The 26,454-nt window shown below is 40.5% G+C and overlaps 1 protein-coding gene across 11 annotated transcripts in view; it reads right to left on the bottom strand.

Annotated features, from left to right (window-relative positions):
• Positions 1-4,611: 4,611 nt before the first annotated feature.
• Positions 4,612-26,454, bottom strand: part of LOC308423481 (protocadherin alpha-9) — a gene marked incomplete at both ends in the record, with an annotated part of 218,243 nt that continues 196,400 nt past the window's right edge. For all 11 annotated transcript variants that reach the window (XM_080920174.1, XM_080920167.1, XM_080920175.1 and 8 more), the window contains one exon: positions 4,612-4,922. In XM_080920174.1, coding sequence (XP_080776300.1) covers positions 4,612-4,922 — 311 coding nt within the window. The remainder of the gene's footprint in view (positions 4,923-26,454) is intronic.

Here is a 26,454-nt window from a genome sequence, read left to right as displayed (position 1 = left end):
AGTGCTGTTGTAAACTTAAAAAAATATCTATCTTTATTATGATATACTAAGACCCACAATCTTATCTAAATCCAGCAGCCAAGACTCTAGAGGTTCACTGGGAAATCTCATCCTTAAAATGAGATTGTAATTTTTTGTTTATTCTTTTGAGACAGGGTCTCAGTATGTAACTCCGTCCGGCCTTGAACTTACTCTGTAGACCAGGCTGGCCCCCAACTCCTGTAAAGATGCCTGCCCCTGCCTCCCAAATTCTGGGATTGATGGCATGTGCTACCGTGCCTGGCTGAGAACAGTTGTCTTAATGGATAAATTCTTCACTCTGTGTAGGAGACTTTTATGAGTACCTTAAGGAAACTCACCTGGACTTGTCTTTTTTTTTTTTTTTTTTTTTTTGCCTGTCTGAGTCTAGGACAGTCTAGGGTGCTCTGGATATGCTTTTAACCCATCTGCAAAAGAGTCACCATAAGCCTTACCTCTCTTACCCTATGTACTTAAACTAAAATGTTTGATCCATTTGAATGTGAAGATGACTTCAAGTCAAGGGTGTTTTCAGATCACTGATCATGAAGGTGAGCAGCTACAAACAGATAGATCATTGAACTCTTTACTTGAAGAATTCAAATCCACTTTATTTGTGATGAAAATAAGAGGGTGCCATGAGACATCACTTCTTTTCCTCCAAGACGAAGCAAAGACATGTGAGTAATTTTTTTAAATTTATGTTTATTATTGTATATGTGTGTATGTGCACATTTGCCGCAGCTCACGTGTGGAAGTCAGAGGATAATTCCTGAGAGTCAATTCTCTCTTTCCATCTTGGGTTCTAGGGACTAAACTCAGATCACAGTGGTTGATTGTACCTGCTAAGTCATGGCACACCCATTCCTGAGTGTTTTTAATGCCAACTTTCTTTGGAGAAAGGTGTGTGTGTGTGTGTGTGTGTGTGTGTGTGTGTGTGTGTGTGTGTGGTGTTTTACTATCTCTAGTTTGCATTTTGATGAGATAACACTCTCCTTAAGAAGAAGAGGGAAGGGGAAGGATAGTTGATTCTAATGACTATCACATAATAATGTGGCAGAAGTTGTGCCTAAACCTTTTGAAGATCATCTTGATAAAAGACTTCTCTGCAGATATAAGCACTCATGGCTTTGGGAGTGAGTAAACTGGAACTGGAAAACTGAGAGCAGCATCCTGCTAGGCCCCTGGCTAGCTACAGAGAGATACCATGTTATTAACATACATAGTCCCTGAATCCCAGGCAGCTGCTGCCGTCTTTGTGGAAGCCTTAGAGGGGTTATTAACATTATCTTTCTTCACTTTAAACAAGTTATGTGGTCACCCCCTCTCTCAAGGTTCCCTTCTCTTGTCACTATTAACATTTTGAACTAGAGAGCTCATTTCTTACGAAGCCCTTTCCTGTGACCTGTGGGGTGTTCAGCAATGTTCTTAATCTCTACTCAGTAAAAGTCATAGCATTCCCATCTCCGATTAAGGACGACAAAATGTCTCCTGACATAAACTGATGCCTCTCCCTGCCCCTGGGGTCGAGGAAGGGGGAAGAAGGCCTGTTCCATACTGAGAACTATCTCATCTAAAGCTGGTGCTCATCAAAATTTAACCTTCAAAAGGATAATATAACAGTATGAAATCCATCTATCCAAGAGGGTAGAGATTGAGTACTCTATCATCAACAAAAGTTTATTTGTGGGGATGGTGTGTGTGTGTGTGTGTGTGTGTGTGTGTGTGTGTTGTTTTGTAGGTGTGTGGGGTATGGGAGGTGTTGTGGGGTGTGTATATATATGTAGAGTGTATATGTGTGTATGTGTGTGAAGTATGCACATGGTGTGTTGTGGGCCTGTATGTGAGTGTATGGGGGATGTATGTGCATGTGTGTGAAGTGTGTGGTAGTATGTTGAATAGTAGAGAGATACAAGGGCTAAATAAGTAATTAAACAAGATGGCTGAGGCGGGGTTCTCTAGTGATTAAAAACTGATTTACTGCCGTTCTTGTCAGATTGAAATAACAAAGCAGGAATCAACCATCACTCTTCCTGGCTGTGGCATGTGACTCTTGATTCCACCCTTGTTTGCCTCAGTTATAAACCAGAACCAGATAGGAGCCAGACTCTTCAGCAGTAACAGGAATGATCATCAGTGTCCCATGTTCTCCTGCTCTTATACTTAGAAATGACCACCATTGCTCTCACACCACCATTTCCATTTATTAGCAAGAACAGAGGAAATACCAATAGCACCAGTTAAAAATGAATCCACATGACGTGTTTTATCCTTACAGCTGTAATAACTAATAACTAACACGAATTGGAAAGCACTTCAAAATTTTAAAAAGTGCTGCACATATACATAATCATTATCATCATTAATAAATTATAGCCCGATTCTCCTAGTTCAAAAGGCACGTAAGGTCAGTTACATGGGCTTCAGTGGGGCAAAATGATCACAACCTACAATGTAGCAATGGTTCACATGTGCTGTCAACAAGTTTTACCCCATGCAATCCTGCAGAGCTGAAGTTACACACCCTTCAAAATATGGGAGAATGAAGCTAAAAGTAGACAAGACAGTTTTTTTTTTTTTTTGAAATTTTATGCCTTTTAAAACAGACTCCTACCTCTTTTATATGCTTTTAAATAGATAATATAATTAATCAAATGTCTAAGTTGTGCACAACAAACTTAAAATGTCTTATTTATGGTAACAGTAAATTTTATTACTTTCTATGAGCTGATATTCCGGATAGCATTTCAAAGCAATCTGCAAATTCAAAGAGGTCAGATTGGTACAATTTTGTGCTTGCATACTCTCAGGGACTTTCTTCGGTATTTATTCCAAAATTCTTACTAGAAAAAAAAACCAGCTTTATCCATTCTCTTGCCAGCAGGAATCTTGGCAAGAGACAGCCCTTGGCTGACCATAAATAAAATTCTTTGAATCACCAGCATCTTGATTTAAGAAAGAAATTTTACTGTGTCTTTCATACACAAAAGCTGATTAACAATGGTTTAAAAAAAACACTATTTCACTTTTCCACAGGTGTACAAAAGGAAATATAATGGGCTTACATTCAACAATAAAGCTTAAAGTTCACTCTAGGTAATAGTTGCATTAACATTCACATACACAAGCACAGAGTAAGTATATCTCAGGAGTCTTATAATAGCATACAGCATACATATGGGAGATTGATTCAGGTAACATCATAGGTGTTAGTAAGGTTAGCAATTCAGAGTGTTATAGAAAAGGAAAGCTAAACAAGGCGGAGGTGTAGGCTAGCACACCGAGACAACCACAGAATCAGAGGAATGAAAAGTCTGTTCACTGAATGTATGAGAAAACAATATTTTTCTTCAGTTTCTGGGTCTTGGTATAGTGGGCTAGAGAAGGTTGTGTAATCAAAGTGCACATCATTTTTCTTAGAAAAGAGAGAAAGAACCTTTTTATTTAGTAATTAATACATGCAAGAGGCAGCCCCAGAGTGACCTGAAAGAGTAAAGCTGTGATTGGCAGGTGGCCGGTATAATACAGATGTTCCAGGCAATTCTCTTAAAGCACTTCTGTAGCAGCAATTATCATTTCAAATGGCTGTAGACTGGATTCTCTTTTGAGGGAAGGTTGGGGGAAATTGTATTCGTCATATTTCTTTAAAGATTTATAGCTATAGACTTTCTCTTTTTAATAAATCTATCAAACAAGAAACAGCATAAAGTGAGGTCTTGGGTTTTTTCTTTTGCTTTTGCATATGTGTTGTTGGAAAAGGACGTGTCCTTTTCATAAACATTGTGTGCAAAAGAATTTTTAATAGCGTGAGCACAAGGACGTGTACAGGAAACACATCAGATCTGCTTCTGTTGCCCTGGCTGACCCTCTTGTTAAACACTTGAACTGCTGGCTTGTGTGCATAATGCAGGTTTTAAATACAATGATATTCTAGCCAACAGACTTGAGGGACTTCTAAAGCTTTGTCAGTGGGGATGGTTTTTGTCTGCTAGAGGATGACCACCACACCTCTAGTTGAGATATTGAGAAAGTCTGGTCCTTTTAAGTTTCACATTTCCCCCTCCAGATCAAAGACTCCCGATGTTTAAGTGGCTCCATTTCCCAGCCTTTCTTGTGTCAACTAGTCTAATCTGGACCATCCCATCCAATACCAGGCTCTCGAACACTCTTGGTTCGAGCCACAATTACCCAGTGACCACAAACACCCAACTGCTCAACCTGAATACCTTTCAGCCTGCCCTGCAAATATCATCAAGACAGGATGCCTGAAGCACAGGGCAGAGAGTCCAACTCTCACTGGCGGGGCTGGGAGGCTTCTCCTTTGCGGCGGGGGAGAAAGGAAACCTGGGTCTGCTTTTTAGGTTCTGCAAACAAGCCAGAGTGGAGAGAGAGAGAGTTAACACCAGACTTAGGAAAGCTTTTAAGACAAAACCTGTTAAATGCGATCAAGACAGACACAGGGAACTTTCTGCAGATTTCTGAGGTCTCTAAGAGGGCTCATGTCATAGGAGAAAGGAGCGGGGAGTTGCTACATGGGAGAGATTTGCCATTATTACAAAAACTGGCTAAGTGGCTTGTTTCCATTGGGTGGCCTCACTGGTCACTGTTGTCCGTCGTGCTGTTCCCTTTCTCTTTTTTCTCCTGGGTCTTGTTACCCTTCTTCTTTTTCTTCTTTTTCTTGGTCTCCTCCTTTTTGCCGAAGGTTATAAAATCACTTTTATCAATTTGGTTGTTAGCAGGCTCCTGTCGGATGGAGATGATTGCAGGAGATCCTGGGATAATGAATTTGTCTGGCAACTCACCGGGACCTGACTGTTTGGGGTTGCCTGGTCCGTATTTAAAGGTCCAGCTGTTGCTGTTGACACCAGCGCCCACCGGAGGGGACACCTCTCCTGCCTCAGGTTCTGAAAGACAAAGCATCACAAATCAACAACAGTGAAAGTATGCCCTCCCTTACTCCATATACAAGTGGGAGAAATTGCCAGTGCCAGGGAAACAATCCGCAGGGAAGCTTTTCTTACCACAGGGCCCACAAATCTAGTTTTCTAATAACATGGTTTTGACTCTTTGGGAAGAATTTCCTGAATAACACAGCTGTGGAAGCCTGCCTGGGAACAAGACCGGAAACATCCAAGCTTAAAGCAGAAAATGCTACTTTCAGTGTATTGACTGGGTACACATTTATTTTCACTTTCTTTTCTGTTTGTTTGTTTGTTTTGTTTTTGTTTTTGTTTTTGCTTTTTTGGCATTTTGTTTTGTTTGTTTTTTCTAGACAGGGTTTCTCTGTGAAGTCCTGACTGTCCTAGAACTCAATCTGTAGACTAGGCTGGCTTCAAACTCACAGATCCACCTACCACTACCTCCTGGGTACTAGGATTAAATATGGGTGTCTCTGCCACCTGGCTTATTTTCCCTCTTAATTCTTCCCAAACTATAAATGGACTGTTTGAACTAATTATCTGCGTTAATTCTATGAATAAAACAGAGATGAGATGGGAAGAAGCCAGGTATAGAGATCACTTCATAAACAAAGAGAATGAAATCCTGCTGCAAACCAAATCTATTTGTTTGGATAAGGTATTCCAAATTCATTCCTAAAGCAAGCTTCCTTCCCCAGAGTGGTCACAATCTATACACCAAGGCACATGCGAGATATTGTGATAGTACAGAGGAAAAAATTGTGAAATGGAGAAGGAGAGTATTGTATATGGGATTGAATATGGGATTGTAGAAGTAATGTGACATTTGCTCTGAGCCTGCATAAGATGACAATGGGGCCACAGAAGGTTCCATAAAGTGTCACAGTGACTTAGAAGGGAAGCTAAGGCTAGAAAGAGAGAAGAATGACCTGTCTGAAAGGTGACTCAAGGAGTCATGACACAAGGACCTTTTGACATCATGGGAAGGTTTATTCACCTGGCTCTGCTTTTTGGGGGGACTTACAAAAAAGTTCAGCCAAATAACTTGGTTATGTTCTTCTGCACCTTAAGGTTGTTCACACCTGGTATTTCTATGTCTTACTTCCAACTATTTCCTTGGCGTCCCTGAGTGCTACTGTTTTGAATATTGTCCACACATTTTCTATACTATTTCCTAAACCAATAGTCACATTTATTCTTATCCTACCAAACCCCTCAGAAACGCTTGTCACTTCCTTCTTGAAACAATGACTCATGAGTTCTTTGTCATGTAGGAGAGTAATATACCCCACAAAATCTTGGTGTTGGTCTAGACTTCGGTGACATGACAGATGAAGATGAGAGAAAGAAAGAAAGAAGCCAGCTTGATAGCATATGCTTTTCGTGTAAACATAGAAACACCAAGGGACTGGATAGTTCCCAAATGCACGGCTCTAAATCTAGTTTCATGAGTTTCGATACAGAGCAGTGAATTTTTAGACAAGTGACAAGACAAAAGAATGAACTGTTTATTACGAAAGAATAGTAACTTAAATGGCAGATGGCAACTGGTTAGTGTAGGTTGTTGCTACAGGTTCAAGTCCAGGCCGAATCCAACTGTTAGCTGTTTTCTGGTGGTTACATTTAGTTCTCCCTGATGTGTTTATGAGCATTTTTTGTTTGTCTTTGCAAATCTATGTTTTGCTTTGAGAAAAGAAAAAAAAAAGGAATCAGAGAGATTTTCTTCCTTTTCCATATTTTGCAGATGTACCCTCAGGTCAGCCCAGAACATTCTTCTGACCTTGTTTTTCTTTTTCAAACCAATTACCTTTGCATGGTCCTCCTCACCTATGGTATTTGATAGAGTCGACCTGTGACTCTCTTCTCTATTTTATCTCTCTACTCTCTTTTTAGGGACTCAGCCCTGTTTGGGGGCATGAATAAGTTTAAATATAATAATAAAGTTGGGCATAGTGGCACATGCCTATAATCCCAGTATTCAGGAGGCTGAAGCAGAAGGATGGAAAAGTTCAAAGACATCCTGAACTATGTAACAAGCTCAAGGACAACTTTGAACTATCTCAAACAAAAATACATGTACAAGTAAATATACTAATGAGATACAATTTTTTACTTAAAGTTCCTATTAATCTGTGCTCCAGTATCCTATATCCAATTGCCTCTTTGATGTCTCTACTTAAAATTTTCAATAAATTGCAAACTGAAAAAAAAATCCAAAATCAAGCTTTTGATTCCTCCCTTTTATTTCTGTCTAAATCTTTCCAGTCTCAGCATACAAGATCTCATTAACCCTGTTGTTCAAGCTAGGATGTACATAGCTATACTCTGCTTCCCTTTATTGTCCACACTTTATTTACAGTGCATTGCCAAGACTTTGTACTGATGTCTCCCAATACATCCGACTCCCTTATGTCCCCTTGTTTCAGGACGTCATCATCTCTTATATAAATCAAAGTGATAGCTTCCCCCACCCACCCCTGCTTTCCTGCTTCCTCTTGGCCCCCATCAAATCCTCCACATTGTAACCAAATTATCCTTATTCTTTAAAGTCCTCCAGTTTTAAAAATGGAAGTAAAATTCTTTAAAATAGAAATCAGATGAGATCAGTCTCCCACTTAAAATTATACAAAAACTGTCTACCATCTTCACGGGGGTGGAGGGAGAGTGGGAGACTCTTATCATATGATTTATAAGAACCATGAATAATCAGTAATGTGGTGCCTTTATTCTCCATCCATGGGGTTGTTTTGCCTCAAGATCTTGAAGACATGAGGTAGATTCTAAAGGTGTAAGATTTGCACTGAGCCTTGGGTAAATAAAATGTTTTCAGTGTAAAGCTTCTCCAAGATTCTTGTTGGAAGATGCACGGTAAAGTAAAATAGTTTTAGAAAAGAAACCAGAGCCAACTCAAGTGATCTCCCTTTCATTCTTTAAAAATTCCATTAAAAAATATTTTATGTGTATGTATGTTTTGCCTGCATGTATATCTGTGTGTGCCATATGAGTGTGTCGTGCTGGAGGAAGCCAAAGGAGGTTGTCAAATCCCCTGGAGATGGTTATGAGTGAGCTGCCTGCTGGGAATTGAATACTGATCCTCCCAGCTGCTGCTCTTAACCATTCATCTCTCCAGCCCCTCCCTCCATTCTTATTATGATCGACCACCAGACTTCCAGTGTGTGATTAAATGCTCTCTTCAGAGAAGTATTCTGTAACCATTCAGGCCAAGCTGTAACCTCCTCACCCAGGAGAATCTACTTCTGCAAGGTTTACAAGGCAAGATATTGTAGACCAGTGGTTATATTCACCAATGTAACCAGTGCCTAGTAAAATTCTTGGCCCATTCATGTATACAAATGCTTGTTAAGTGAATGGATAAAAGGGTTATCATGGAAAGCAGAAGTGTACCAACTCTGGTAGACCAAACAAGTTTATACTGATGATGCTTTTGAAGTCTAAGTAAAAAATGAGGTCATGCACACAAAGTGGCAATCCTGATGCTCAGCACAATGTAAGCTCTGTAATTGGTATCTCATATTCGTGTGTGTGTGTGTGTGTGTGTGTGTGTGTGTGTGTGTGTGTTTCCCCCAGTGCTTGGGACTAGGAAGTTTCCTTCTCTCCTAAACTCCTTTTCTCATAGCACAATTCCCTTGGCAGACTTAATGCTACAGCACTCCGGGGATAGGGCAAGAGACACTTACCCCAGCTCTGAGGCTAAAACTAATTTATTTTCTATAAAATAATCCAATCTTCAGCTTAGCTCAGCCAGTATCCATTGATCAATTTTCAGACACAGGCTCTAACTCTGAAAGACCTAGAGAACAGGGGGTGGGGGTGGGGTCTCCATTTCATTTGAAACCCAAGGCCTTTCACATGCTAAGCAAGTGGTCTGCTACTGAGACACACCACCTGTCTCAATCTGTCTTCGCTGTTATCATCAATCTATCTGTTTATTATCTATTTTAGTTGAAGACAAGGTCTTGTTAAACTGAGCCTCAAACTATTGTAGTTCAGGCTGTCCTTGAATCTACATTCCTGCCTGAGTTTCCATTATAGCTGGGATTACAGGACTGAGTCACTATGCCTTTAAAAATAAAAATTAAAAAAATGTAACTGGGGATTAAACCTAGGACCTTGCATATGATATGCGAACAATCAACCACTGGGCTACAGCCTCAGCCCTGAGAGATGATTTAAAACTGTTTAAAAGCCTCAGATTTAGTATCCAGAACTAGGTTTCAGTACCACTACAAGTTAGTTGCCCTTACAAAAGCCCAAAACAGGACATTTTCTGACCACAGTCAGGGGTCTACATGAAGACTCTCTTGCAGTCACCCAGAGACTCAGAGCTCAGAGATAACTTCATTCTGTGGAGGTGAAGTGCATTAGTGGCCATGTGTACTGGCCTTGGGAATCCTTGTAGCCAGCCCACCTGCCAGGAACTCACTGACCTCTTTTATATTTCAGTAAGCTTCCTTAGCCTTTGTTAGCTGTTTTGGTTTTTAACTGACTCAGCCTAAACTCTGAAGAGGCAGCCAGGGAGCTATTCAGGTCCATTGTCCACATGTTCAGCTGCCGTGGAGCAGAAAGAGGTGTGGGTTCTTCAGCACTCCCCAGGCACCATGCTGCATAACCTATTCTGGTCTCCTCTTCTAAGGCAAACACCTCCAAGGCCTTCAGCAGCATCTGCATTGTGACTCACTGAAGTGAAAGCTCAGCTTAAGGATCTGATGAGACAGCCATTACTGACTTCCTACTCAGATTTCTTTTTGACCAAGGGTAACTGAAGATCCCTGGCTGGCTATGACTCTTAAATGTTGTACCTTTCAGGCAGTTCCTCTTGAACATGATAAGAGGAAATGCAACAAATCCCACCTGCAAGCCAGTCCAATCAAATGGTCCACCAAGGAAATCTCTCTTCTTTTAGAGATGCCTTCTTTCCTCAAAGTTCCCACGAGACCCCTCTCATCACTCCCAGAGACCAAGACATAGTCAATCAAAATCCAAAGAGCTGGGAGTTCAAATTCAGCCTGGACCACCTAGTGAGACCCTGCCTACAGTTTTTAAGTAGTATGGGGATTGAGAATATAGATGCAGGATAGTCCTCTTCCTTAAAATGCAGAGGGCAAGGCCCTGAGTTCAATCCCCAGTATATTGGCCCCCAAAATCTAATAGGTGGGCTTCTAAGATCCTAGAAAGAGGATATACGAAATATACATAAGCCCACAGAAGTTTGAATCCTTAGGAAGAGCTATTCCAACAACTCAAGATTTAGACGTTTTAGAAAAGTAGGATCACAATTATGAAAAAAGAAAGTTTGGGTTCCTTCCTTCCTTCCTCCCTTCCTTCCTTTCTTTTTTTCTTTCTTTTTGGTCCTGGCCAGTTTCTTTACAACTTAAAAATTAGGACAACGTGCATTTTTCAAAAGTACAAATCTTCTCTTTTTATTTTAAAAAACTGCTTTCCAGAAGTAAATATGCTGGCAACTTCATGGAATCCTATAATACACCTGGGCATTGTCCAGGGGTCTCTGGGTAAAATTCCTATCTCTCCCCTTTTATATTAAGTCTGGCTGCATGGGTTCATGGCATTCTTCAGGGACTAAGAATGAATGGGGACTCAAAAGCCTGGGGAGGTTCTTTAGATGTTTCCGTTCATGCCAAGTCTATAAATGTTTCCCCAAAGCCCCAAGTTGAACTGCAAAAAATAAAAGGGGGCAACGAGAACTGTAAGAAATAGATATTGCTAACATGTGCAACTGTTTTGTAGATGAGGAGCCTAAGCACCAATTTTGAACACATAATTACTAACGGGTGTGACCTGACACTACGATCTAAGCAGATTGCAGAGGCACATTCTGAACTCTGTATCAAGATCATTTGTTAACATAAAATATAATACATGTACAGGAGTCGTTATGTCTATCTGTTTTGTTGCTATCTTGGAGAGGCAGAAAGGCAGGCAGGGGTCTCGGAGTTACTAGAATCTGCTGAAAGGAACTGAGGTGGGGGAGGGGATGCGAACGTGAGGGTGAGGAGTCAGAAAAAGAACAGCTCAGCCTCCAGGTTTCAGGCCCTCCCCCTTCTCCCCATTCATCCCTTTGTTACCATCTCTGGGATTCAGTGCCCGGGTTAATAAAGAGCTTCCAGAAAACCCATCATTGTGATTAAAGCCAAGGACTATCTTGCCAGACAGCACTTTGGAGCCTGCCTACCGCCCACTCTGATTTGTCAGTGCACCCAGCAAAGGCTATTAAATGATTACAGGCGCTTCCGGCCCAGCCAGCCAGCCAGCTCCCCTGGACTGTTTCTGCTCCGGGGTGGGGTGCTGCTGCTCCTGATCTAGCTGCTAAAGGAAAATTCTAGTCATCAAAGGCTCTTCGGGGGTTTGCATGTGGATATCCAGAGGCTTGGTGCTCAGAGCCACTCGCCTCACTCTCCCTCCCCCGAGCTGCTTCTGCCGTCCGCGCCACAGTCACTGCCTCCTTTCAGGCAGCCCCGATTTCCTTTGTGTCTTCTAGTTTTGAACAAGGGGCTCTTGCCCCAATCCTGGTTTCAGAAGAGTTTAGAATTGTATACACCCTTATTCTGACTAAAGGGAAAAACAAAACAAAAAATCTACACTCAGATGCTGAAAGAAAAAAAAAAAAAAACAAAACAGAAAGCAGGATAGAGGTGGAAAACATCCCCCTCCTCCCGCCCACCTTGCTTCCCACCTATACTCCGGTTTGTGGATTGACTGGAGAAGCACCGCCCCTCAGCTACAGATCGACTGCACAAACCTACATCATTTTCACAAAACAGGGTAAGAACCCAAGTCTGAAATCTGTATCCTGTCCTAGATCAGAAAGACAAAAGAAAGACTACAACCACCTGGGGACTAAGCAACTGTGTCCTTCATTTCCCTGCTGCTTCTTGGTTCTTACAGTAGACACAGAAAGAATTCCCATAAAAACAAATGCCAGCACATATTCCCCGAGCTCTATGAGACTTAAAACTTTGTTACCAGGATACCTAGCTACATGGTATAAATTACAATATTCCAGAGATAGTTTATTATCTTCGGTCCTCTGTTTTCATTTGTAAAATGGGTAATAATAGCAGTTGTTAAGAGATGAAATGCAATTCTTAAAGAGCACCTGCCCCGCCCAAAGTAAAAACCTCATTAACTCTTACTTGTTAATAAGATAGAGAAACAGAAGATTCACTCATTTATAAAAGGACTATTGAATTCTCACCATGAGCCAGACGGTTTATTTATGCATGTTGTATATGTATATTTATTTGATTAATTTTAAGTTATTATATAATCCATTAAATGTTTTTAAATATGGATTTAAATAATGTTTTATTTTTCAGATAAACAACTCAAGGCTTAAATTACAGCAAGTTGAGTTGCTCTGAATCACACAGGGATTTGGTAATGAAACTGAAAAATCATTCTCTTGATGGCCCTTGGTTCAGTAGGACAATGGTTTCTCTTTTAAACGCACACACACCTTGGGAAACTGGTGGTGTGCTCTGTGTAGGAGTAGAGCTGCTCTAGATTCACAGACCTAGCTTTCTGATCTCTGATTGGAAATCAGACTGGGCAAGTGAAAGGCTGATCCACAGGGGTCACCAGAAATGACACTCCTGGTGTTTCACTCTCTTTGTGTGGGATGAGCTGATCTGGAAAATGATTCTATGACTGTTTGGTGCCTTGGGCCACAGCTGGGCTAATTTTCAGTAATCTTGGAGCGGAAGAGAGAAATACAGTTGGCATATTTTTAAAGCCACAGCTCTCGCTTTGTGCCCAAAATAACTCTGCCATTTCTAGGTTAAGAGTATAAAGGCATCACGTGCTCCAGATCCTGGTTCAAACATTGGAACGGCTGGTCTCACACCTTCCCATCTTCTTAGCTTGAAAAATCAAATCAAACTTCTTTCAGTGTCTTCCTCAACCCAGCCATGGCTCAAGCTGCCTGCGCTCTCTGTTTTAATTCCTGGCTGCTTGGGTTCCCTAGGATCCAGAAAAAGGAATTTCCCTTTATAGCATTTCTTCTCAAAAAAAAAAAATTATTCCACACTCCTCCATGGCAGCTGACTCTTAACACCCTAAGGGACAATGCTTAGAATTCAGATTCTTCAGGATCAGGTCACAGATTTGAATAAGGATTTCATCTTTGCTATTCACCTGCTGTAAAACCCTGAGCAGTCACTTCACACTCAGCACCTACCTTTTTTCATATGCAAAACAAACATAACACTATCCACCTAATGGGATTGTGAACATTGAAAGAGACAAGGCTCATAAATTACAGAGAATAATGCCTGGCACAAGGGGACACTGCAGTAAGGAGTAATTACCATTAGTATGTATTATTCCTTTAGGGCCATACTGCTGTTAACTTATTTCTCCGAGCAGTACTTCCAGGAAATCTGTTTTTCAGGGACGCTCATTCCAGAGGGTCTGACCTTCCCAGGGGTCACTGATGATCACCCTTCCAGTTCAGAAGTGGCTGAGAAGGAGACAATGCTTCTTCCTGGCCTCTGGAAGTGATTACCTAGTTAGAGTTGGTAGAAAGCACTCTGGGCATCAACAGCCCTGGGATGCTGGGCAGTAATGACACACGCCTTTAATCCAGCACTTGGGAGGCAAAGGAAGTCTGACTAGTCTACAGAGCAAGTTCTAGGACACCCAAAGCCTTGGGTTCAAACATCAGCTTTACTATTCTTTCTTCTCATTTCTTCTATACTATTTTTATAACTTTTTTTTATGGTTTCCATCTGCAAAACAGATAAAAATACCTTCTTCTCGGAAGCTTTATTACTCATGCCACTAAATATTTATTTATAATAAAGTGGCAATGAACATGGATATGAATTCGGAAGGTGAATACAGACAGGTATTCTAATCTTGAAGTGTTACAATATAGTGAGAGAAATTAGTGTATGAGTTTTACAGTAGAGTAACTGGAATAAAGATTGTGCTTGTCTTCCTAGAGGAAGTGAAATAGTTTGGACCTTACAAGTAAAAATCTATCCTCTCTCTGCTCCAGGATTCTCAATGTATCTTAATGATAACATTACTGTAACGTTACTATTTCTATACCCTATGACCTCAGAATTTTTTTTCTAAAAATATACCATACATGGATATTTGTGAAAATGTATAAGACATGTACAAGAATACATATATTGCATTGTTTACAGATGAGAATACTAAAGAAGAAAACAGGGTAAAAATAAATTGAATTATAGGCCTACAACTTAGTATTATCTGCTTAATTAACAAACGAAGTAGATGGGGACTAGAGAGATGGCTCAGGGATTAAGAGCATTGGCTGCTATTCCAAAGGGCCTGGGTTCAGTTCCCAGCACCCACATGGCAGCTCACACATGTCACATGGCAGTTCACAACTGTCTGTGTAATTCCAGTTCTAGAATATCTGACAGCCTCACACAGACATACACGTGGGCAGAACATCCAAGTACATAAAATAAAATAAAGAATAAACAGGCCTATTTGTACTGACTTATGTATTTCTTAAACACACAAACACATAAAAATGTATTGAAAAAAGACACACATGAGTTGTACATTAGCAGGCATAGAAAAATCCCATTTTTATGAAAAATGTATACATTATAGAACTAAATAAATGTTTAAGGTTGATAAGGTGAACTTTAATATAAACTACAGCCTGTGGGTAATGAGATTAATCAGTCTAGTTTTATCCTTAGTAGCCAATCTACCTCTCTGGAGCAGAGTACCCAACCACAATGAGGGATGATTGTGCATATGTGAGGGGACACCATACTTCCTGCTCTATTTTACTCTGAACTGCTCTAAAACACGAAAGCATGTTAGCTGAGGATGGTGCCACACACCTGTCTTCCCTGCATGCAGGAGGCAAAAGACAGCAGGATTAAGGTTCAAACTTCACCCTGGGCTACAACAACAAGTAGTACTATGGTAGTTAGCCTTGCTATTGAAGGACCCTAGGGGCTTTCACCAGACTTAATCCTACCACCTCAGGTCAAGGCTAGGCCAAGTTTTCCACCCACAGCTCTTGGGAGAAGCAGGAACATTCTTGAAAAACCCAAGAATGTACTGACTAATAGCCATCTGACCCTCGAGAGAGTCCTAGTTAGGGTCTTGATGCATATGCTCACTAATGAATAGGTTTAAAGGTCAATATGCTTAGCCAATGAATTTAAATTATAACCTTGCTGATGTAACCTGTACCCTTAAAAAGTATAAAAACTACTTGTAACAGCCTTTCGGGGTCGCCTCTCCTCTGGATGTAGGCCACCCCAGTGCACTGGACGAATAAAACTCTTGCTTTTGCATTGATTCTAGATCTCTCGTCTCATTCATGGGAGCCTCAATTAGATAAGGCTCAATTTGGGTCTTTCACTATATAAAGAGATTCTGTATTAAGTAAGTAAAATGTATTAATTAAAACTATTTGGAGGGTGTGTACAAAATTGCTAACATTGGCTACCTCACTAAAGGGAAATAGTTAAAGGACATTAATTAGTATGCAAACAGTGTCATATAGCTTAATATACATCAACAATATAATTATATTTTATCTTTAAAATTTTTATGAGCATCCTGGGAGGTAAGCACTACATTACTGATACTACTTGTTACTGGATTGGTAGAGAATGAGGCATTTCTCATTGTTTTAGTTCAGCAGAAATTTGATTTTCAAAATGTTTGCTTCTTTCATAGCAAAGACCTATTTCATGCCTCGGAGTGCCTTGTGAAAATTGGGGAGAGGTTGTTAAGAAATTAAGATCCTCAAGAAGGATTTTAGTGTAAATATAATAGTACAGCCAGTCACCTGAAAGAGTCCAGCCGTGAGAGGAGAAAGAGGAAAAGAGCGAAAGAGGAAGAGAGGAGATCTGAGAGAATAAAGAGGCCAAGGGCAGGCCAAGAAAGCTCAAGGCCTAAAAGACAGGGTTAGGTAGGAATCAGAAGCTGGGGGAGGGAAGACGAAATCCCTGGGCTAGAGAGGTTTAGGGTCAGACAGTGGGGATGAGAAACACTGGGTGGAGCCACAAGTAGGGAGTGAGCCTAGAAGCCACACACATGTTTTAGTATGCGAATAAACAATACAGTTATCTATTTCTCCCAGGTTTCTTTGGGAATCAAACAGTGATGTCTTTCTAATTGTGGGGGACCTGTGAAAGCAGCCTACCCTGGCTGGACCTAGGGCCCATGGCTAGCTAGTATCCTCCTCCAGCCCAGCAACAATAAGTGTTGCTGCTCCCTGCCCAATCCCAAAGTGTGTGGAGCACAACCATCTCCCTCCTAATGTAAGTAAAGCATCCTGTGTCTTTGGTTGCTCTCTGAAACTTTTCCTCACTACCCTCCCCCTCACATCACAATCTGTGCTTCTCAGAGTCTGGCAGCTGTCCCAGGCTCTGCGTTGCTGTGTCACTTCTCAGCCTCAAGCAGCCATTTCTAGACAAGTAGTGACATCTCTGCACTGAGGACATAAAATGGAGACTCTGTCAGAACACCACAGTAGCAAGATGACAGGAGCATGGCAGATGCTTCACCACCATCACCACCTTGACCTACACACTTTACTCACAGCCATTTAATCTGGTAAAAACACTACAACTCCTGTTTACCATGTGCCGGGCACTGTGATGTTTCATAAATTGACTGAAAATAAGTGCTGGTAGCATTTTTAACATTTTGTTTATTTGTTTTATTTATTTGTTTATTTATTTATTTATTTCTATTTTTTGTTTCATGACACAAAACCATCCAGAGCCATCCTCGTGTGATGTCTAGTCTCCCTTGTTTTATATATGATTGCACAATTTGGTAACACAAAAGAGACTTTGGCACTGTGAGGTTTACTAAACGATGGTAATAGAAAGTCAGTTTTAAACATGCGTGCCTTCCCAATATATATATACACTCTCTCAGATGTGACCACACCAGGTCCTCCTCAGTTGGCGGAGGACACTCTCAACCCAGTCCTATATATTCCTATGGGAGAACTGGTATGGAAGGTGCTGTTCATTTGTCTCCCCTTTACTTCCCTATCTGCAGACATCTAACGTGACAGAACTTGGTTTGAGAGGAAAAAGGCTTTTCTTGTTAGCTTATTAACTTGTTTGGGCACATCACAGGCCGGTTTCTGAAGATTTGGTAGAACTGAGAGTGCTTAAAAGCATTTTCTAGAAGAAAACCCCAGGGCTTCACTTCCAGAGAATTAAACTACCAGTTTGTTTTTTCGTTTGTTTATTTTTTTTTTGAATCAGAGTATTAAATGCCTTGTAAAATCTGGCCTAGTTTGCCTTTCTGTTCTGATTTCCTTTTTCCTTTCCCACCCTATCCAGCATGCCTCGTATTCACCGAGATTATCGACTTCTCTTTATGTTTTTTCGTGTATTGTTTCCTTTGCCTGAAGTTTTCCTCCTCTTTCAGAATTTCCATTCTGCTATATTATCATATTAAATGCCAAGTAACACCAAACATGTGCTCTAGATTTTCCGTTCCACCTTCTAGACTTCCATACATCCATCACTCATGGCTTTGGAGAAAGGGTTTGTGTCTTGCAAAACGCATTTGGGGGATTCTCTCAGAAAAGATGGACCAGCTCAGCTGACTTACATAAAGTCTGTGTAGAGTACAACTGAGTTAGACATTCTTGACTGCCCCTCCCCCCAAACTGGCCCCATCTGAGCATGACAGGGATGTATTTTATCACATGACATTGTCATCTTTCTCTTTTCACATTTCTCTTCTCCACTACTAATTATCAGTGAACAATTTATTATTATATTATCATCATCATCATCATATAAATGTTACACATGTAATTACTAAATATTACACATTTTATATTTTAATCATATCAGCTGGATTAGAACCTGGTCTGGTATGAGAGCTCAATAAACAGTTGGTGACTCTATAGAAGGTTCCTACCAAGCCAAGAAAAGCACCTCTGGCAAGAATTCTATGTCTTCATCTGTGCCAGGGCAGTGGAGGAAAAAAAGAGAGAACTGGAATAAATGAGAATTTTTAAGAAGAAACCTTGATGCTGGTGGTCAGCGATGGAATTGTTACAACCTGCTTGGGCCTGAGTTGGTGTAAGTAACTTCCTAGGGCCTTTGAAACAGCCACTTAGAGGCTATTATCCTGGAGGCAAGGTTGTGACCCTGAGTGAGAAAGATCACAGAAGCTAATGTACACCTCTAAATCCCTGGATTCAAAGGTAACACACCAAAAGAACCATTTTCCCAAAAGAAATTTCCCAGAGGCAATTATGTGGAATCAATTTATTCTTGGTCTAACACAAGGAAATTGAAGTGACAAGGACCATTGACTGAACAGTCCCACGACAGCAGACCTCAGAGACAGCACTGAACTGACATCTCAGTGCCACTCAGAACAGAGATGCTGCTCCTGAGAGACCCTGTGAGAACCCAAGGCCTTATCACTGTCAGCAGTGTGAGGAGTCACCTGCTCTCAGAGAGAGCTTTGCAAGTGCCTTGCCTGAAACTGGTGTCAACTTAGGTTTTTGTGCAAGGTACACCTAAGAAACAAACAGAATGCATGAACCCAAAGAATTAGGCCCCAATTCCCCCTCTCCTGTCTTTAATGTAGGAAAACACTTGGAGGAAAACCTAGAAAGTTAAGGACTACTGTCTAAAGCACTCTCTATCCTCAAACTCCCAGTGAGCACATATACATGGATCAGGTTCTTAATTCTTCTCTGTTATTCTTCAACTAAGTCCTAACTATACATTTCATTCCTCCTAGGCACTGATGTCAGAGGCAGACAAGACAGGTCACATGATGTCCTTGCATTTCTTCAGGGACAGTGATTTTTTAGCAGCTACTGCTCGCCATGATTGCTCTTTCAGAACTTTTGGGTGATTCGGAGCATGTCTTCTCCTGCCTCTCCCAACCCTTAGAACATGGTTCTTAAGCCAGGTGCACATCAATCACCATAAGACTTCAACATGGTAATGTAGTGAGAATGATTCCCTTTTGGTCCACATATCCACCTCTGTCCAGAGAGGAGAATGCTCATCAGATAGGTTCCTACCCTTTGGGTGATGTGCTCTGAAAAGAACTAGGAATAAAGTGACCTCTAACTCAAATTGTTTGTTGTTCCTAGGGAATAACTGTTTATTCTGTTGAGGAAAGGGAGTATGGGAAGTCTGATTTTCAATGGACTGTGCCAAGCAAATATAAGTTCCCAGTATATCTTACCCAAAGAAGGGGGAACCAGGAAAAAGAATAACATTTGAAATGTAAATACAAAAACTATCCAGTAAAAAAAAGATTTGGGGAGAAAAGACAATTAATAGTCTCAACTAGAAATAGGGCAATTAGTAGCTTTCAAAAAGGATTTAAAGTCAGATTTCTAATATGTATCTTAACTTAACTTTACCTTTATTAAACTATCTACATGCACATACATGCATGCACATGCACACCCATAGCCACATCTCCTTGAACACCAAAGATCCTGTCTTAAGTAAAATGATGTGCCCTTTAATATGTTACATTGCATAATAAAAGTGATCTTAATCCTCTATGATTAAAGATCTTGAGATAGATTATACTGGATTAGCTAGGTGAGCTCAGTGCATTTATAACACCCTTAGAGATGAAAGAGAGATTGATATGCAGATGCTACATTGGTGGCTTTGAAGCGGAAATAAGAGCCCCCCATGCTTAGAAATGCAGGCAGCCTCTAAAAGCTGAAAAGTGTAAAAGGATGGGTCCTTTTATTCTTTTAATGACTTTTGAGACAGGGTCATGCTATACCACTCACACTGGCCTGGAACTCCACATCTTCCTGCAGAAACCTCCCAGTTGTTAGAATTATAGTGTTGGAATTACACCCATGTGCCTCCATCCCCATCTTTTGGGAGTCCTTCTAGAGAGCCTCTAAACAGTAGCCCTTCCAACTCCATTATTTTAACAAGTGTAGCTTACTTTGGGTTTCCAATCTTCAAAACTATCTGATAATCAAGATATATTGTTTTAAACTACTTATTTTATGTTAATTTGTTGTGATCTTTGGATACAGGGGTATAATTTGTATTCTAAGGCAGAATGATGCTGATAAAAATAACCAAAAGTTTAAAAAGTGGCTTTGGAATTAGGCATTGGATAAAGTCTGGAAGAATTTTGAGAGACAGAATAGAAAGGGCTTCAACTACTTTTGAGAGACTGGTAATAGAAAGAAGCTCTTATGATTCTGCTACAGAAGACCCATAAAGATACAAGAAATATGATCTATTTCTTAGAGAATACCTAAATTCTTGTGAATATACTATTTATGCAAATATATACATTGAAAGTGCCTGGCATGGGGTTCGGATGGAAACACGAAACATGTTATTGGCAATTGAAGGAAAATGGGTCCTTGCTTTATTGTCTGGAACACACCATTTGGGACTTTGAGGTGCTTTAAGATAATCTGTGATATCTGAAGCTACAATACTTATGTTATCTTGTGACAACAGTAACATGAAACCAGCACAGGCTCCAGCTGTAGCAAGCCTAGAGCTCAGACAACGAATCCTCCACCTGCCATGTGGGGCAACATGACAGAAACACGGTAAACAGATAGAGTTTGGCAGCAGGAAGATATGGGCTGAAATGCCTTTTTTTGTCACTGTATTCATTAAAGAATTCAATAAAATTTTCTTAAGCATTGGTGGGTGTAAGCCTTTTACTTGACACCGAAAACATGAAACTCAGAAAAACCCTATAATCAGCTGGGTGATCGAAGGAAATCACCTACTTCTCATAAGCCTCCTGTTCCTTCTCTAAAACATGGAATGATAATGAACTTCTCTCTTAAAGTTGTGGAAAGTCTGAGGAGATAGTTCAGTTGATAAAGCGCTTGTCTTACAAGTAGAGAGATGTTGCACAGAGACATTAGTTTGATTCTAGAGCCATGTTTAAAACAAAAAAAAAAAAAAAAAAGAAAGAAAGAAAGAAAAGAAAAGAAAGGAAGAAAAAGAAAAAGAAGTCAAATATGGTGTTGCCCTGAGGTGGCAGAGGCAGACTGAACCTTAGAGCTTGCTGGCTAGTGAAAGACCTCGTCTCTAAATAAAGCAGGAGAGCACCTGACAAAATGACACCTGAGACTGTCCTCTGAGCCCCCTTCACACATACACACACACACACACACACACACACACACACACACACACACACACACACATTATTTAATTATGTAATATCTGTGGGATGCTTTCATCACAGTCTTTAATAAATTGTAGATATTGCTGTTAAATATTCCTCTTGTTCTAAAAGTCTGTTTCTATAGTCCAAAAGACAATGGTTCAAGAGTTAGATTTTAAAAGCTGATCAGCAAAGACCTTCTATTAGTACATTCACTGAGAAAACCTCCCTAGGGCTGCTTTTGGTGGTTTAGTGTTGAATTTTGTTTTTTGTTTCATTTTGTTTTCCAAGTAAGAAAGCTAGGATTACAGCTCAGTTGTGAGAGCACATTTCTAGCAAGCACCATGGAGGAGTTCTATCTCCAGTCCTAGGAGAAGACAGAAGGCAGGGGATAGCCTTTCTAGTAGTTTTTGACAAAAAAAAAATTCTGTATTTCTGTATTTTATAGCTTATCATCAAACTCACAAACCTGTATCTTCCTCAGAATTGTTTACATATCTTGTGATCTTCTCCCCCCCCCCAACATCTAACTTCTCTTCACACAGGTTGGTGAGCATCTATTCTAAGTTGCTCACATGTTCAGTGGCTTTAGGGCATTCATATGACTCCAGGTTAATAATGGGAACACGAATGGGACCCATATGCTCTTAAGCAACACAGTGTCTATACTGTACAGTTAAAACAAAAACAAAATAGAAAAACAGAAGGCCTATGGAATATCACTTCATTACTTAGTTTTGGCCCAGCATGGCATGTGAGCAATGGCTCGGGACAGAATTGGCTATTGTTGGATATAAACTCAATATGTTGAAATTTCTTGAATCATCAACACTGACCTTGCTTGTTTAGACTTTTGTCTACAAAGCAGCCCTCACTCATTTTTCATTTTTAAGTCTTTTTTTTAACATGTGATACACCTGTGATCCAGAGGTTGAGTGTTTGAGATACAGTGGGTAAGAGGTATGAGTTTACTAATAACAAACTTCTCATTGTCCCTTTTCTCTTGTGGATCCAAATCTGGCCACCCAAAGCTACCTCTTATACCTCAGATTTCAGTGCTTACACCTCTTAAGTATATCTTCTACAAAGCTCTCAATTTAAACAGGAACCCAAACATTTCTTTATCTGGATTTCCTTTGGTAATATAACCTCTAGTACTAACCCTTCCCATCCTTTACCTAGTTCTTTCCTTTGAAGGTAGACAAGATGGTTGCTGAGAAAGCACATGACTTCAGGAGATAGATTAGGGTAGAACAGCACCTATCTCTACTTCCTATCTTTTTGCTGATTGGGAATAACAAGGCTTCCAATGCCAAGACAGAATAAGTCCCCTCTACAACCCCAAATACTCAGTTACAGCAATTGGAACCCTTATGAGCCTTCCCTAGAGAACCCTGGTCTACAGCCAACATTTGACCTGAATATGTTTCTCCAGATTAGGCAGTGACCTTCTCAACTGCAAAGCTGATTGCTTCTATGAAGATGATTTTTTTCAAGTTCCTTTGGCTGACTATCTCCAAATTTTTTGCTTTAAAAGTTCCTTGTTATCACCATGGCAGGCTTTAGTTTGTAGCTTGCCAGTGTGGGTGAGACCAAGGGCAAGGCTCTCTGGAGCTATAACACTTATGAATTGCGATGATAATTCTACTGTAAACCAGGTCAGATGTAGATTTTTCATGTTCAAGTGCCTTCCAAATAGGAGTTCCCAGACTCCTAATCTAAACAGACCTAGTGATCTTCCTTACCAAAGGAAACAGACTCCACCCTTTATTTCCTCTTCCAGACAAAGCTTTCAAACAACAGGCAGCCAGCTGTCTTTAGTCTTTGTGCTGCTGAGACAAGTGGAAAAATTGGTGAATTCTCCCTTTTTAGGCTTTTTAGAACATTGGGAACTCCCTACCAGAAACCTGACTCAGACTGTTGATAAGGGGCTTTAAAAGTCAACAACAGAAAAAGTGCATAGCAAGACCTAGATGAGTATTTCAGAAATCCTATTTCATGGAATTTTGTTTGTTGTTTGTTTGGTTGGTTGGTTGGTTGGTTGGCTGTTGGTTGATTGGCTTGGTTATTTTCTTTCGTTTTGCAATTGGGTCTTGATATATAACCTGGCCTGAAATTTAGTATATAGAACATACTGGCCTTGAACTCCTGAAGATCTTCCTGCTTTAGCCCTCCTGAGTCCAGGAATTACATGTGTGTATACTACAGCTGGCTCCACACAACCAGCGAACAAAAGAAGGCTAAAGCATACAAATTTTCAAAAACGTAGTCGAAGTTGTCAGGAGAAAATTCTCCAGGGACCATGCTCTATTGCTCCAATGTAGTCAACATATTAAATGGATCTATGAAAACCACAGAAACTATAATGAGGTTCTATTCCTTGCCCAACATTAGCATCTGTGGAGTTCAAAAGAAACTTTTGCCCTGGGAAACAGTTTTTGGTGTCCTCCTCTCCTCACTGTGTTTGCCTTCAAAATATATGTCAAGAAGCACACATGCATGCATACAAGATTGGGTAATTTTGCATGAGACTTAGAGTCACCTTTTGAGGACAACTGAGAAGAAAGTTCTCTTAATACATGTCATGGTTTCCAACCTTGGCTATATTTGGCCTTGAGCTCGCAACACTGGAAAATTAGTGTGAAGGGAAATGTACAGAAAACACAGGGGCTGGAGAAAGATCACAGAAACTACTTATTATACAAAATAATTTTTAGAACATCAAGACATTTTCAACCCCATACTTTTACCTACTCAGTCAATAAAAATGGAAGGTGTGAATGTTCCTCCAAGTAGGAAATGAAGAAAGGACACTTAAACAGAGGCAGCAAAGATTTAAGCTTCCTGGATCCTCCTGGGTTAATTCTTCATGCCATATCATCTTGATACCTCCCTCCAAACCAGGCGAGAACAAGCAAATCTTTGTGTATCATGTGTTACATGGAGAGCTCTAGCAAGCATAATGAGCTTCACACCCCTTGAAAATGAAATTGCATCTTCCAAGGGCTTGCTTCCCCCACCCTGCTAGAGATCACTCACTACATAAAGCTCTTTTCCTGGGCTGTCAAAGGGAAGGTGACTGTGGAGGACACAGAGAGGAGCTGCCCTACTCACAAGATCCCTGAACTCATTTTTTTTTTCCTAATAAGGATATGCACTCACCTACCAGGACTGGCATTGCCATGACAACAGCTGAAGTCCAGGGTGAGCAGGTTAGTGGAACAGCATGCTTTCTAACATCTTCCCAAAGGACCCGAGGCTGCACTCACTCGTTTAACATAAAAGATGTTGACAGTGCTCCTAAATGGACTCCAAAAAAACTTACTGGACACGGTTTCTTTAGGAGGAGGGATTAGGGCTGGAGTCTATATTGAGTCTTTCCTTGGGGACTTGGCTTGGTTAGAAAGGCAAAAATCTGCAAAATGAATAATAGTTTGGATCGCCCTATAAAACTAGGCCACATACCATGTACATTTCCAACTGTGTAAAGAGATATGACAAACCAGGACAAGGGGAATTCTACAAGGAAATACAGAGACAAGCACTTAAAATTTCAGTGGCACAGCCTCCCGACAGAGACTACTCAGAAAGCCTCAGGTCTACATTTTGAAAGTAAAGATAGATTCATCTTTAAAAAAACAAGGAATCATAAAAATAGCTGTTTTCTCACCAAATTTGCTTGAACTTTTTAATGTTTAAGTGCTATGCTATTAGATTATGATAATGACTTCATAAGGAAGACACTAATTTTTGCACCCATTTCTCTGAAAAAGACACTGAACATAGAAAGGCCCTAGGTGCATAACAGCAGCTGAGCAGTTATGCAAACATCACAGGAAGCTTGCTCTGGGTCTGCAGCTCCAGTGCTTGGCAGTTGTCTCTTGGGTCTGGGACAGGCCTCTGCTTCCCACCAAAATTATAAACAGATGGCTTCCACACAGTTTCTGAGTTCTAAACATACTAGGCGGCATCAGAAATATTTACTCTAGCTCAATTCATCTTTGCTGTTACTGGTTTGTGATTTTGGCACTGGGAATTGAGCCCAGGGCTTTCCACATGATACATAAATGCTTTAAGTTACAGTCTTTGCACTTTTTATTTTGAGATAGCATCTCCTTATGCTTGCCCAGGTGGCCTTGAACTTGCACATCCCTCTCCTAAGTAGAGGAGATCACAGACCCGTGTCAACAAACTCACTTCTAGAAGGATTCCTAAACTTTGGTGTGTGTTAAGATCACATAGAGAGCTTGCCTGAACTTTCTAACAAGTCCCTAGCTGTTACTGGTACTCTACCCCAGGAACTGCACATTATAACCACTGTCTCATACCCCGAGTTTTCTACCTAATAAGCCTCATTGCCTTAGAGCTTATCCCACCAATTAATCCTTCACTGTTTGTTCCAGGTCCCTCAGGATCTTGCTTCACAAGCTATGATGTTATCTTTGGCAGAGCTGTGTGCCTTGGAATTCCCTGGGCTCTTGATAAATAGAGAGAACAGTTATTATCCCGCTATCCATGGGGGATGGACTCCAGGATCATCAAAGACACCCAAATCAGTTGATGTTCAACTTGCATATAAAATGGTATAGTGTTTGCATGTAATATCACAATCCTCCTGTGTAGTTTATGTGATTTCTAGATGAGCCATAATGCCTAATACAATGAAAATGCTATGCAGCTTTAACCATGTACTATTTAGGAAAAAGTGACAAGAAAAAAAATCCCTGTATGTGTTTGATACAGATACATCTTTATCACATATTTTTTATTTGTAGTTGGTTGACTCTATGGACCCAGAACTTGAAGATTTGGTTAGATTTTCCACTCAAAAATTTTACTGTTGCTTTTCTTTTTAATCTTTGTTTTTTGTTTGTAATGTTTTCTCACCCAGAGAAAGTCTCTCATGTAGACTAAGTAGGCCCAAAATTGAGACCCTGCTACCCTACCACATAGCATTTTTTGTGCTGATGTGTGCACTATCACATGCAGTTTGCACATGTCTGGTAGCTCTTGAGAATCTATAAACTGTATAAAGAGGAGCCTTGAACAGTCAAAAGCAGCCTAACCCACTGCTGACAGCCAAACCAGTTCCCTGGCAGGCAGGGCCCATTTTTTTTTTAAGAGTCTCTCAGGATTCCCTCTAGGAATTAATCACAAGAGAAGAGTCATTAAGATTTTTTCAGGGCATTCTCCCAGACAAAGTTAAAAGTTGAACACCAGTGCCTGACCCTTTAATGTCCCATCCTCTAAAACACATTCCTCCGTCCTTGCAGAGGATGCAACTGTATTTTGTGCATTCACTGTTTAGTTAATTCTTTTCTGTCCTCAACCTCATGGGAAGCTGGAGGGAAATAAA

This window comes from Micromys minutus, assembly GCF_963924665.1.
Source record: "Micromys minutus genome assembly, chromosome: 8".
In the NCBI taxonomy this organism is placed as follows: Eukaryota; Metazoa; Chordata; class Mammalia; order Rodentia; family Muridae; genus Micromys; species Micromys minutus.
This window is presented reverse-complemented; position numbering and strand designations above follow the sequence as displayed.